Raw genomic sequence first — 14,924 nt, 5'->3', positions numbered from 1 at the left:
TTGCATATGTATGTATGTATGTATGTATGTATGTATGTATGTATGTATGTATGTATGTATGTATGTATGTATGTATGTATGTATGTATGTATGTACGTACGTATGTATGTGCATGTGTGTGCAAGTGCAACTCCTCACATTTTGTATGCTGATGGTGAGATCAGTCTTGAAGTGGTTAAAGTCCTTTGCCAGCTCGTAGCCATGGTGATAGTAGGTGAAGAGGCCTTGAAGAAATGCCAAAAGCTGAAGGAAAGGAAAAAAAAAGAAAAGAAAATGTGAAAGCGTGAAGAAGAGGTTGAAGAAAGAAGAAAGGGTGCAATAGCAACAAGAACGAAATGTCAATGGACAACAATGTACATTAGAAAGATTACAAAAAAAGACACAAGTGACAGTGGAGGACGAGGAGAAAAGAAGGTATAACAACATTTTTAAAAAATGTGGTAAAAATGTGAAGCATTGTTTTTTCAAAAAGAAAATAGATATTGTAGACATACAGTACAACTTTCCAGGAAAGTAAATAGTTGAGGTTTGTGTAGCCAATTGTTCTTATTTCCTTTGTATTTACAACTGAGATGCCCTTAAGGAAGGCCCGAAAACCACCAAAGTGCTTTCTGCCAACCACAGACAACTGTGATGAAGCTGAACATCTGGTCTGCTTGGATATGTCAGGGTGAGTGAATATACTACAGACCACAGCTAAAAAACAGCATGTGTGCTCAAATTCTTTGGGGGATGAGAGGAGCTTTAAAAACAATTGGTATATTACATAAAAAAAAAAGCAGAAGAAGAAAACAAAAAAAAGTGTTGTCTTACCGGCTCAACAAAGTCAAACATCTTCCTCTCCTGGACCTCCTGGACCTTGAAGACATACTCCAGGGAAACTTCATAGAAATGTTGCCGCACATTATCGACCTGGTTGTCTGCCTGAAACATAGAAAGAAAGGATTTATAGAAGTGGATATTAAGGAGATAGATTAGGCAAATTACACTGGAAATGGAGCTGCCAGGCAGGAGGGAAACAGGAAGTCCTTAGAGAAGAGTCATGGACGTACTGATGGAGGACATAGAGATGGGTGGCGTAACAGAGGAGGCGGGTGAGCAGTTGAAAGACAAAGAAGAAGAAGACGGACTCATTAACACAGACACAAGTTCTTACCTCATGAAGATGTGACTCTTTCTTCCTTGCTGAAAGGCTCAAGTGCTTCTCCAGCACTGCACAATATTTCTCTGTCTCTTTGTCATATTTTTTCCTCGCCTCCTGTCACAAATAAAAACACATTGACATTTTAATAGACGCTAGCTCAACTAGGGTCCACGCCAAAAATCTATGTAAATCTCTATAATTAAGTCGTAATTTGATCGGTGACTTTCACTGAAAATCAGTCTGAGTTGAAAGAATAACAAAGTTAATGTGAGCGAACATTTTTCATCTTTCAATGAGTGGAGCATAATTTGTTTTCTTCTGGGAAACAAATCTGCTTATTAAAAAAGACACATTGTTCAGCGGACGTAAGAGCAGCGATATAAAGCATTGAAAAGGAAAAGGAGATCTGGATTGAACTCTCTTTATGACAGTACATGGGGTCCAGTCTATTAATGTTATTATGCCTTAAAGTCATCACATAGAAAGGTTGGAAAAAAAAAACCACACGCTAGAAAGAACAACTGATATCTGATACACCTCTTTGAGACAAAATGCAAGCAAATGAATTATGAGGACCCTTAACTAGAGAATAGAAATGAGTGGTTATTCCAAGGCAGAGTTCCTACACTTCAGGGTGAACCTCTGAAAAACATTTAATTAATGACATTTTGTTGTAATGTTGAAAAAAAACCAAAAACTAATGAATTGGAGGTTTTGCCTCTAAATGTAAAATGTAAAATGTTTCCATTTTCCATGCATTGAAAACCTGGTGAGTTGACTCTGTAAAAATAAAACACACTATTAAAACAAAGAAAACTGCTACTTTTTTTTAACTGAAATTTAACTCCTGCACTCGGCTCAAAAAGTTGGAATATAAATCAAAGATGCAAACGTCAAACATTAATCCAAGTTAAACATGTACAGTATTTGCACTGCTTTCGTTCTGCTCAGTCCAATAAGTCCAACAAGACACACAAAGCTCTGTGTGCACGCCAGTGAGCGATATGTTTATCTAATCATCCCATTTTATTTTTATCTTGATTGTGCTTATGTCGGAATGAAGGGAATAATCATGTGGTGCACAGTGTCGGATGGTTGCAGTGCATTGCCAAGACGGTTTCAACAACAAGCCGGGTCCTCTGGGCCGGAGGAGGGAGAGACAGCAGCTGCAGAACGCATCAGAGATGATGAATGCTCCACCAAACAACAAGACCTCTGTTCAAAGTCTGCCTCTTTGATTTTTCATAATTCTCTGTGGAAATTACCATAGACCTCTAATGACTCCTACTGCAGCCCACTCCTCTGTGTGCCTTATTATGGCTTTGGTGTATAATTTCATCGATTTATATACTTGAAAAAGGAATATGCGAGTTTAAGCACAATTCTCCCATTCATTTACTCGGCATATTACAAAACAAACTATAACTCAACATTTTTTATTTATAAAATAGTATACAATGCATTTAAATGTAATTTAAGGTACTTCTAATCATAGCCAGCAGATGGCAGTGTCTTCACAGTATGGACAGATTCGAGTTTAGACCTTTTTCCACAATGAATTTTGTAATGAAGCAGTTTTTTTTATTTATTATCCAGATCATGATCTACCACCAGGCTGACTCATCACAGCTACATCACGTTTGACTCCACAGTGACTTGGAGGTCCCACTAACGCCAAGCATCACGTCATCCTTCACTGTCGGCTTTTGCATGCAGCTCAGCGCATGACACTCCTTGTAAACATTCACGTCATTTATTGTACTTCCTTGACAATAATAAAGAAAGTATGCGCTCCTATGATTAGTTTTTGTTTTGCATGGGCCTGAGTTATGCACTGGTGGAGGCTAAATCGCCCGCTGAGCTCATCATGTCGTCAACCTTTTACGTTTCACACAGAGCAAGCTGTTATTCTACCAAAACATTCGCAGATACAAACTTTGCCATCAGAAAGAACCAATCAAATTACATTAGCAGCACTATATTCTACAATTATACCCTCACAGTACATGTTGAATTCACTGTTTTTCCATTGTGTGTAGTCCTGCATGTATTTTGAGACTTTTTATTTTTAAATTGTTCATTAGCTCACTCTAATTGTGGCTCAACACCAGTCGAGCTCAAGCGCTGCCAGCTCTGGAGCTTCAGGACAAGGTGAAACTGTGCCAAGCAAAGATATTCTCAGTTCTTTTAAGGCTAAACTAGGATTAGTACATACATCATGGTGACCTAACTGCACAGATTATACGTCCACTTCTTAATCGGAGCAACCTCGTCAAAATCAGACAATGACCTGCTGGGGGTGGAGGGATTATAGACTGTGTACTGATAACTCATTTAATACGGGATGAATCAGGGGAACCCCTGCAGCTACTCATCTAGGCTCTACGGCTGATGACTGTACTCAATGAACAGCAATAAGAAGATTAAAATCATTGAAACGTGGAATATTTAAGATTCAGGGGGTGGAATTACAGGACAATGCAGTGTCTTGTTTATCGTAACATGAAAACTTTATAGCTTTTCAACTGAGGACAAAACAGAAGAAGTCAATTGAGGTATTTACTGAATAGAATCGTGTTCGGTATTTCCAGAATTTATGAAAGTAGATGCTTCCTAAGCTGGTACAGTAACACCAACCATGCCCTGAGGGTATCCAGTTGACCTATGAGACCCCCACTTCAGTGGCAATAACTGATTTATGAAAGCATTATGTATTTTAATCTCCTATCCAGGTCATTGAGTGGCGGTTCATGCCTTGACGGACTTTAATCACTGGAGAGGAGAATGACCCTGGGTTGAGCAATAAATACTGGAAACTGTTTGTGTACACATCCGTTCACCTTCTATACCACGACGGCGAAAGCCTTGAACACATCACCACCAGTCCATCAAGTGGCAAAACACAAAGACACGGACAACCACACACATTCAGATTCAACACTTCTACCACAAACTCAGACTGGACAATGGAGTGAAGCTCAACGCAGTTCACAAGGACAACATGCAAAGTCGTCACAGAACACCTCCCTTCTTGCCATTAGTGGTTACCGCTGCACTACTCTGAGGCCAATAATAGGAGACTGAGGACACTTACTTTCATAAATCGTTTCAAGGTCACAACTAGGGAGGTTGAGGAGTGTGTCAACTGAGTGAAGTGATGGATGTTATACATCGATACATGCTAGAATATGTATTCATATCTGTTGTATTTCTGTATAACTATACTTACATATTGATTTAGAAATAGTAATGTTTATATCTTTATTACTGAATTTTAAGGTGTCTATGTTTTATGCATCTTTTTTCATTGATTTATTTCATTAATGAGGAAAATAATGATTTTGTACGAATTTTTTTTATTTAGTAAAATAAAGATATCGAATATTTTGTGTCATAGAGAACTTGTTTTTTGTTTTAAACCAGAGCCCATTAATGCAACTGTTGGACATAATGTCACATTAAGTAGTATTACTAGCTGTATATTTGAAGGGTATCGTGGCTGCCAGAGCCCCTCCAGCAACTGCAAATGCACTAAAAGCACAACATTGATTTATCCTTCATCCTCACCAACATATATACACATTAATACTGAGCCACAGTGCAATACTATGTACAGTGAAACTCATTTCTGTCGTCCGTCCAGCAGCTGTAGTTCTTCTTACCTTGGCGGCACTTATCTGCTCTTTCCTGAACCGCTCCAGTGGCATAATCAACACATCATTGGCATTCTCGATCTACGGGGAAACATGTGCATGAAATTGAGAAGAGCAAGAAAACATTTGCATCTTTTAAGCTGTGAGCCTTTATCTGTGTGGGGAAATTAATAAACTTAAGAGATTCATCTTGAACAAAATTAATATATAAAAGGTAACAGCTCTCAGGGTCACAGGAATATGTGGTAAGACTATTAAATGCTTTTATGTAATGAGTAAAGCTTCTACCTTAGCAAAATAGGTTAAAAAGTACTAAACCGTGACCACTCACTGGAAAACCACAATAATATACAGTGGTATACATTTGTTTGGGCTGCTCACCATCCGTGTCCTCTCATCCTCCAGGTTCTGTAGGACTGCTGCAAACTCCTGGAGCGACTTGGCTAAGGAGGGCCAAGACAGGTGGAAAGAAAAAGAGAAGCAAGAGCTTTTATGTTAAACAGAGCTCGGGCTAAAAGTAACAAAGAAGGAAGTTGACGCAAGGAAAATGACGGTGCTTTGTTTCTGCTTCTGGCCAACTCAGAAATGTTTCTGCACCCATGACATAGCAGAGTAATTAACTGGAAATAAAACCACAATTTAGAGTCTTTTTTTCTATGGCGCTCTCAAAGTGAACACAGCCTTGTTTCCCTGCACGCTGGCAAGCCAGGAACGGCTACATTGTTTGGGTCAGACTTTCCACTTCAGTTCTCTGCGACCCCTTCCAACACTTGACACACACACACACTTTGCTCTTCAGACCGGCCGAGTGTATCGATAGAAGACGATGTGCATCTGCGGCATGATTATTGACATATTAAAAAAATAAATAAAACAATCACATATTTGAGCACGAAGAGTGAGATTTAATTGAGCTTGAGCTCGAGCCCAGAATCAGTTTTTTATTTTTTATTTTTTTATTAAATAAGTTGGATTTCAAATCCATTAGAAGTCATAAATTAGCTCATTGCACAATTCTTGTAAATGAATCTGAATTAATAACACTTTCCCTTAATCTTTAAGTCTGTCTATTTGAATTTGCAGAGAATGCACAGTTGGTCTTTTATATTGATGCAGCGTCTATGTGACATGGGGGTTCTCTAGTTACTCCCACAGTCAAAAATAAAATGCACTTGAGGTTATTAGGTGACTCTAAATCGCCCATAGGTGTAAATGTGAGAGTATATCGCGGTCTGTTTCTCTGTATTTGCTCTGTGGTGAACCCTACAACCAAACAGATTTGACAAAAGTTGTCCCGCTTCAAGCTACTATACTCTTACAAAATCATCATTGTATCAAGGGGAAGAAAATCCATTTTGACATGACTATGACTGCGAATATCCTAAAAACAACAGGGCTGTGGTCAGTGTGGCCGGGCTGCAAGCTGTTCAGGAAAGATAGCCGGGGATAGTTAAACAACAGTGGTGGGTGGGTCAGACCACTGAAGAGCTGCAGCCTGCACAGACATGAGAGGGTGTGACGGCTTCACACTCCGCTCACACAGCAGGCTGTTACAACAACCCAGATGACCTCATGGAATCGATACCATACAGCGATATTACAAAGTTATATATCAGGGTATAGTCTGCATTCATTTTTTTTTTTTTAACTAATGAGAAAGCAGTGACTTGTTAACGTCAGCAACAGGGAGGAACAGGCTTACACAAGAGCTTTAAAGCATTTAGATGTTAAAAAAAGGTCGGTATTGCAGCTCTAGGAGGAAATTTGATGCAGCAATCAAGGCTGCGTACATTATTTAACAGATTAGTAATGATTTTTGTCATGAAGAATGAGCAATGAAATTATACAGTTTGTGAATTTTTGAAGAAATAAATACACAATTAGCACTTTTGTGTCACAGTGAGAATCTCCTTAGTCTTCTGAGCCTTTCTATGTAAAGTTTGCATGTTCTTCCTCTGCACACATGTAATTATTCAACTCTTAGTTGTCTGTTAATTTGTCATTCCTTGTTTTCATCTTCTCCTTACTAGTTATTTGAAAAAAAAAGGTAGTTGAAATATACTTGGTGTGAATGTAAATAGATTCCTATCACGTTTAGGTTTACAAAGTGCATTGAACAATAAATGAATTACAGCCAAAAACAAAAAAAAACCCTGCAGCCTTACCACTAATGGTTTCATTTATGACAGGATGAGTTCTCATATTTATGAAAACAACATATTCAGAAGAGATGCATAATTAGGGTCTCTCTTTCTCTGCAGCTGCACTGGAAATAAACCCGGCTTTTGATTCAGCGCTAATAAAACTGCTCTATTTCGGCGACAACAAATGACAAATTATTTCCTGCCTTCTATTCAAAAGCTTTCAGTATGTAATGTATTAGGTTTCACAGCAGCATGCTTACCTATACATATCTCATCGTCTGTCTCGGCGTCCCCGATACACTGGAATTTAAACTCGTTCAGAGAGTCGGCAAACTTCCTCTTGGCTGTTGACAGACCTGAGAAAATATGGGGGGGGAAAATAGCAGGTTAATGGATCGGGTCACATATACTTTTTTTTCTGTTTAGCACACCTAATAGTGTCTAGAGCTTTTATAATGGCTCAGCCACAGGCTGTAAACTCTCATAGAAATGATCCCATTCTCACTTTGAACTAAGGCTATTAAACATGCAAAGCACCCATGTATGAGAATATCTCTTTGTTCTGATTGAGCGCATTTATGCAGTTAGTGAAAGTGAGGCTGAGTGGAGAGAGTCTAAAGGTGGAGACCACGAGTAGTCCCCCTGTGGTGCTGGTGATGGAGACTGACAGCTCTTTGCATTCGTACAAAAGCTTTGTGTGCGTGTGTGTGCGTGTACACGTGTGTGCATTTCTGCTGAAATGTTCGAAAAGCACCATTAAATCCGAGTCACATTAACCAAGCGAGGCAGTGAGAAAGCTCTGGACAACTGCATACCTTTCAAATAATACATGAGGTGCTAAAAGCTCCTAGGAGACACACACTCACAAGTTTGGCTTCCCCTACATTTTAAACTCAGAGCGGGGTCACCGTTATTATGACATTTCCTGTTGCTGGGTTGGACCGGGTCAGCCATATATGAATGAGTAGGAGGACAAGGATGAAGACATACAATAAAAGAGACTTTCTCACAAAGCACATGTTCCAGAAGAACACATTCAAACAGAGATTGAGCTCTCATTAACACAATAGAGAGAGGAAATATAGTTGTTTTGAAATAATAAAGATTGTGGAAATAGTCAAAGAAAGCTTGATGTGGTCAGGGAAACCTCGCATTTCCAAGGGGAAAGAAGGGGGGGAGGGGTCATCTGCACAAAAGCTGTATAAGCAAATATGTATTTGCTGACATTTTATAAACTACAGTCAGAAATTTCAAATGAAATCCAGACAAGGAAACAGAGAGAAGAAGAGGAGCCATGTGGAAAGAAAGATGGGAGTCAGGGAAAGGACATTGAGTGTAGAGACAGAAGACGGACAAAGAGTAATTGCCCATGTTCATGTAAATACCACAGGTCCTCCGTGCAGCTCTGTGCCAGTCGGAGAAATGAAACACAGGCCTTGCCGCTCCTGCCTGTGCTGCCAGGAAAGCACACATGTTGGCACGCAGAACACCTTGTGTTTTCTTACCTTTCAGTTGCATTGCGTTGACTTGCATTCGTTTCCTGCTGACTTGCTCCAAACTCAACCATGACTAACTTTTTCAACTTAATCCTTAATCCTCAACATTAAAACAACGTCCTCACTTAGGACCTTCAAGATTCTGCTTTCAGGCATTTGGTTTTTGAATCTAGTCGCCACGATGTGAGAGCATTAAGAGATTCCAGTCCCCACAACAGCATTAAATAATAACACACACAACACACACACACACACACACACACACACACACACACACACACACACACACACACACACACACACACACACACACACACACACACACACACACACACACACACACACACAAAACTTTCTTTCTCGGGACTGACACAGAACCGCAGTGAAGTGAGTCACATTGGCTCTGTGTCATCAGAATAACTAAGGTATGACCCAAATGAGACCGCACTCGAACATTGAAGGATATAAGACGGTTTAACAGCATCAGTCAGTGTCCAGTAAAGATAAATAAATACTGTTGTTCTCCCAGCAGTTTTCCTAAAACCCATAATTTTTTTCATAGTTCAAAACACAATGAAAACAAATGATCGACTTTAATGGAGTTGGAAAGCAAAACCAACAGGCTGTACGCCATTAATTCGAATTGTTCTTGATAAACATACAAACCATGACTTTCCTGCATGAGAATTAATATTAGGCTAAAAAATATATCATAAACAAAAAAGGTGATATTATATATCTAATATGTGCACATAGCCTATTACCAACAGTTTTGGTTGATGTTACAACTTCTAAAGAGATAGAAAAAAAATGCTCCTGTAAAGAATCCCACTAACAATTTTTAAAAAGCAGCTGTTCATTCTATGCAGTTTTGAAGCCAGACATTTCGGAACAAAGAAATATATAGAGTCTTAAAGTGAGAGAACATAGTCTTATAATGGTGGATTAACTGAAAATGAAGATTTTATAAAAGGAAACTATAATAAGGAGTAAAGAAGGGATTAAATAGAGAGATATGTTGAAGTGCTTAGGGTCTGCCGTAAAGCTTGACAAAGAGGTGAAGTAGAGAGCCAAATGAGGAAATGAAGAAAGAAGAAGGGTAAAATAGTAAATGGAGGTAAACTCATATATCACTTTTCCACTGATTAGCAGATCCCAAAGTGCTTTACAAAGTAAATGACCCCCATTTGCACTCCACTGAAATACACATTACAAATAAAGATACAGCATTAAACACACTTTTCTCAATCGTGGAATACATTGATCTTTAATATCTGCAGCAAAAATTGCAACACATACTGTAAGAATTGTCAGTATTACACTGTAATTTTGACAATTAACGCAGCTCCTCTTTTATTAAACTTTATGTCACTTGCTTTTTATTGGTTCTATATTGAAGCATTATTTTCAGCATGGGTGGCCTCGGTGGGAATCAGATCCGACACTGGCAGCAGTCGTGTAAGCGTACGTGTCCGGCGAGCAACACACAACTATATCTCCTTCTACACTCTCACTTTCACCCTAAGGTCTCTGCTTTCTTATTTTTGGCCTCCGTATCCCTTCCTTCTCCTTTCTGAGCGATGCGTTTTCTCCTTCCTGACACTGACAGCTCCTCTCAGCACCTGGTAAGTGAAACGTGCCCATCGTTGTTAACTTCTTCACCCTGGCTCCAGCCGAAAACACTGCGCACTCCCTTTTGAAAACATCTAAAATCAAACACAGGCCAAAGAGTGGTTGAACACAAGGGTATTAATAAATAAACACAACTAACATACAATTGTATAATGAGCTTAAAATGCCTTCACCAGATGTTGTGATAGAGGAGATTCTTCCATTTCCTTTCTAATTTGCAGATTCCTCTAATTTGTGTCTATTACCCTGAATGTGTTCTAATGCAAAGGTTTTTTGTTACAGGTCATGTTGTACTTCTCATGATTAAAGAAAACAGCAAAAGCAACCGTGACTTCCTGTTCAGAGGTCGCTTACATAACACTGTTATTGGTTTTTGCTCTACGCAGGGTTTTGTGACGGAGTAAAATCAATGCATTGTCCATGACAGCATGTTAGGATACATTTCGGCCTCACGGCAAAAGAAAATGTGATTCGAAGTGTTAACGCTTAACAGCATGCCATCTCTCATTGATGAAGTCGCAAAAAAAGTTATACATACATAAAGTCAACAAACATTCTTGGTTAAAAATGTTGTCCATAAACTGCACACATATTTGTTTGTACTTCTGGCAATAAAACATGTACAGTTAGAAATCCTGACGATGTCTTTTATAAATGGTGCCACGTTTGTAAGGAGCATGCATTTGTGGGATTAGCAGCAGGGATTTGTGGGATTTCTTTGCAGTCGACTCTTGTTTAGTCGACTAGATGAATAACTTTTTTTTTTTTTTTAAACCCACACACACTTAAAATGGTATTCTTTGAATAAACAGGAGCCTGAGTAGTGTGTGACAGAAACAAACACAACAGCCTGGCACTGTTAGGGTTTCCAATGGTATAACATCTATTGCTAACAAGCATTGCAACAATAAAGAAGTAATCCACTAAGCTAAACTTTTACAGACTGTCCTTTTGAGAGTTGCACACAGGAACCAAAAAACCAGACCAGAGTTTTGTCAGCTAATAATGAAAGAGCTGAGTCATTTGTATAAAACACTGTTCTTTGTTTTTAACTATCTTATTCTGGATATGGTTTACAACATTTATTTTTTTTTTTTTTAGTGTCTACTTGGAATACAATGGCTTATAGTCTACTACACAGACGCTGTTATAAAACAGACTGATTTGATCAAGCAGATATGAACCACATATGTTGAGTTTAGTGCAAGTACCTTACACTATTGTGCATGTGATTGCTGGTCAGAGGCCTGACAGTGTATTCAACAAAATGAATGTTTATGCTGTATTTACATGCCACAGAGGGTATTGACTTTATTCTGCCTTGAAGTCATGACTTTGGATTTAATCATTTAACACAGTGTTAAAATAAACTCGCAGGCATTCGTGTTTAGCTTACAACTCTTTTGAGAGTGTGAAATTGTACATTTTGGCAAACTGTGTGATGAGGTAATATAATCTCTTTTTGCTGGCTCATATATTCAGATACATCATGTATATAATAGCATGTGTCTAATCCCCGCAGGCCTTCTCGATAGATGCTGGCAACAATGACATTTTTGGCCACATGTCAGCCCACAGAAAGGCTCTTAGCTCGCTCAAATCAGAGTTTTTAAATCAAAGCCACATTGTTGGCTAATATGCCTGAGTAAAATCTTGCCAACACAAATGAATTACTGTAAAAAAAAAAGAAGAAGAAAAAAAAAAATCAACATGACACGTTTTCACAGAAGTACAAGACTACTCTCACTCACAGATTCAGCAAGCAGCAACGCTTTACCATTTATGGTATCGCTTTCATTGCAGTAGTTTAATTCACATGCAGAAGGTTAAATGATAGTTAACCAATGTCTGTAATTAATAAACAAACATCGGAGGGAAAGGTTAAAGAGATCACTAAAAGTATCACGTAACATACTGAAAAAATACTTGAGTCAGTTTATGCACATTATGTAGAAAAAAAAAAAAGTCCATGTCTAATGGTGGCTATGACACAAGTACAATCCAATAATACCCCAATAATGCAATGTAGTAGTACATATTACTTGAAATTACTACATGATTACATTAGGTCCTTTTATATGTAGAGAACATACTGAACAACTTGGGAAAGTAGCTTGTGCATTACGTCTGAAAAATATACGGTAGGCAGAGTTGTATTATATTTGTACTGTTGCTGTGAAACATCAGTTGATTGGATCCGTTTAATGACTTATAAGCTGAAGATACATCACTTTGTAAGCGGAAGATGCTCTATTACCAAGATGGTAGAAGCTCTTGAAACAGATTCATGCACTAATAGCAGTGACATATACTAGAAAATTGCAAATGGACAGCTCAAATAAAGATAATGCTGATTTAAGGCCGCGAATGAATCTCAGGTATGGTAAATGATACAAACTAATGTTAATACTTCTTCCAGCGGGGCAGCTCTCGTGTTCCTGTCAGGAGGACCAAGTTAGCTCTGAATTAAACTGGAGTGTGGTGAAATAGTGAGATAAAAGCTCAGGGGGCGAATTTTATACACGAGTACGTATACGTGATGAAGATCTTGACTTTTTTGGGGGGGGGGGGGGGGGGGTTGGGGCAGCATTGAGCAATATAAAGAGACAACTCTTTTCTTCATCATTTTGTGTGTGTCTGTGTGTCTGTGTGTCTGTGTGTCTGTGTGTGTGTATACAACAAATGTAACAACTAATAAGATCAGACAAACCAGTCATTAAATTGCATCACGAAGTCCATAACAGTAATTAGTTAATGCTGTCTCTCAGTGGCATTACAGACTATATTGTTCCCAACGCTTCAAATGAGAATCAAAATAACATGTTGTTTCATGTTCTTGGTGAAGTGAATCATTCCAAATGACATTGGCTGCATTTACCCAAACTCTGAGCTATTCCGATGCAAGAGGAAATGAAACAAGCATAAATGAATCACACGTCGCCTGTGCTGCTACATCAGTGGTATTGCTGCGTGGGTCTTTTGTTTATGGGATAAAAAGTGACCATTTGACAGGAAATATGTCAAGTATGTTGAATACGCTTTCAACAGTTTTAAAAGAAAAAGTAGGCCCGCTGTGAGAAGCTGCCACATGCAGAACACGTCAATGATGCTCTTCTTTCAGTGTGTGTGTGTGTGTGTGTGTGTGTGTGTGTGTGTGTGTGTGTGTGTGTGTGTGTGTGTGTGTGTGTGTGTGTGTGTGTGTGTGTGTGTGTGTGTGTGTGTGTGTGTGTGTGTGTGTGTGTGTATGCGTGTCCTACATGCACGTGCCTAGGCAGGAAGACACCAGAGGACAGTACGACTAAAAATACGTGACCTTGCTGACACTTGCCACTCTGTCCTCTCTTCCCCTCTTCTCTCACACTTACAGGACAGGATTCCTGTCGTGCTTCTTTTCCTGCACGTCCTTCTGATGTCACAGAGTCAACCAAAGCAGACAACATGAAGTAACAATTCTGTCTGAAGCAATGCCTGTTAGCAATATGAACTTTTCTGCCTTGATTTGAAAATAACTCCCAGACCCAAGAAGGTTTAGACGATGTGTAGAACATAAATATAAACAGGCTGCAAGGATCCCATGAAAACTTATGTTAATCGCAAGAGAACAGAGACAGCATGCCACCAATTAAGTAGAAGCTACCAAAACTTGAATTTGGTGACATCGACATAATTCAATAAAAGTTACAGCCGTTCTTTGTTTACATGGTTTTGCATGCAAAGACTTTTTCTTCAATTTGTACACATTGGGGAAATCAGAACACCAAATGTTGGATTATTGAGAAATAAATGTAAATAGATTCTTGTGGGATTCTCGCTCTTCTCTAGTCTGAGGATTTATGTTTTGTATTGTCAACTTTCTGGATGACAGGTCGGCCAGCTCAGTGCCAAATAAATCAAACCGCACCGATAAAAGCCCATACCCTGTGAGATGCAGGATTTTAAAGTGTGAGCGAGTAACAAGCAATATGGTTTCTTAACATTTCAGTCTGCAGGACATGCTGTGCTCACTTTAAAGACATACAATATTCACAGTTTAATTCATCTCTACCACAGAACAGTTTTCCATTTGGATTTTTAAAACAAGTGTTGTTCTCTGACATGCATAATACAGCTTCAACTTGGAATCTGGAAGTGTTCCTCTTCCCATTGCAATGGTTTCCAGCACTAAGTCATGCCTGTTCTTAATGCAGCTTCATTTGAGGGCCAAAGTTGAGAGGCTTTTTATGCTGACTCTGGCCTTGTTCCATGCAGACAAACAGGTCTTGTACAAGACATTTTTCGGACATTGTTCCACAACTTTGAGATTGAATGAATTGAGAATCCACACGTCTGTGGAGATTTTTTTATATGTGTGTCTTGTCTTGTTTTGAAGGAGGTTTTAAGAGAACTTAATAATCCCAAGCCTGGATGATGCCATGACCTGGATGACTGAGTTTCTCTCCCCCAAACATTTTCAAATCATGAAAGAAGGTGAAACTATTGCAACAGATGGTACAAGTCTAACATATCATGCATGAAGCATTGGTGCCTGCAGATTTGTCCTTTCAGAAGGTTCACAGTAAAGACAAAGTGCACTGTGGTTCACGGAAGTTTACTGCATCACTGACATTTCAGAGGCTTTGACCCTTTTCCACACAGGGTTGTTCAGATGTAGAAATGTCAATGTCCATCCCTGATCCACACAGTTTACTTACTGGCCAAGTATCTCTCGTTTTAGCAGCTAAAACCTTAACAGGTGATCTCAGAAAACACTCACTGGAATAACCGACACTTAAGATGGATGATAGATGTTTTGAAACAAGGAATCGTGATGAAAAGATTTACAGAAGCAGAAAAGGAAAATAATGACCTGTTTTCT

General features: G+C 38.9%; 1 protein-coding gene across 1 annotated transcript in view; it reads right to left on the bottom strand.

Annotated features, from left to right (window-relative positions):
- LOC308121372 (rho GTPase-activating protein 26-like) overlaps window positions 1–14,924 on the bottom strand; it is a 77,863-nt gene that overhangs the window by 33,072 nt on the left and 29,867 nt on the right. Inside the window, exons 2-7 of the mRNA XM_080482570.1 lie at window positions 7,202–7,297; window positions 5,179–5,240; window positions 4,807–4,878; window positions 1,157–1,258; window positions 814–924; window positions 139–243 (exon numbers count right to left, since the gene is read on the bottom strand). Of these exons, the coding sequence (XP_080338696.1) occupies window positions 139–243; window positions 814–924; window positions 1,157–1,258; window positions 4,807–4,878; window positions 5,179–5,240; window positions 7,202–7,297 (548 nt within the window). The remainder of the gene's footprint in view (window positions 1–138; window positions 244–813; window positions 925–1,156; window positions 1,259–4,806; window positions 4,879–5,178; window positions 5,241–7,201; window positions 7,298–14,924) is intronic.

This window comes from Lipophrys pholis, assembly GCF_963383615.2.
Source record: "Lipophrys pholis genome assembly, chromosome: 16".
Classification (NCBI taxonomy): domain Eukaryota; kingdom Metazoa; phylum Chordata; class Actinopteri; order Blenniiformes; family Blenniidae; genus Lipophrys; species Lipophrys pholis.
Note: the sequence above shows the minus strand (reverse complement) of the source record. Positions and strands in the feature narration are given on the sequence as shown.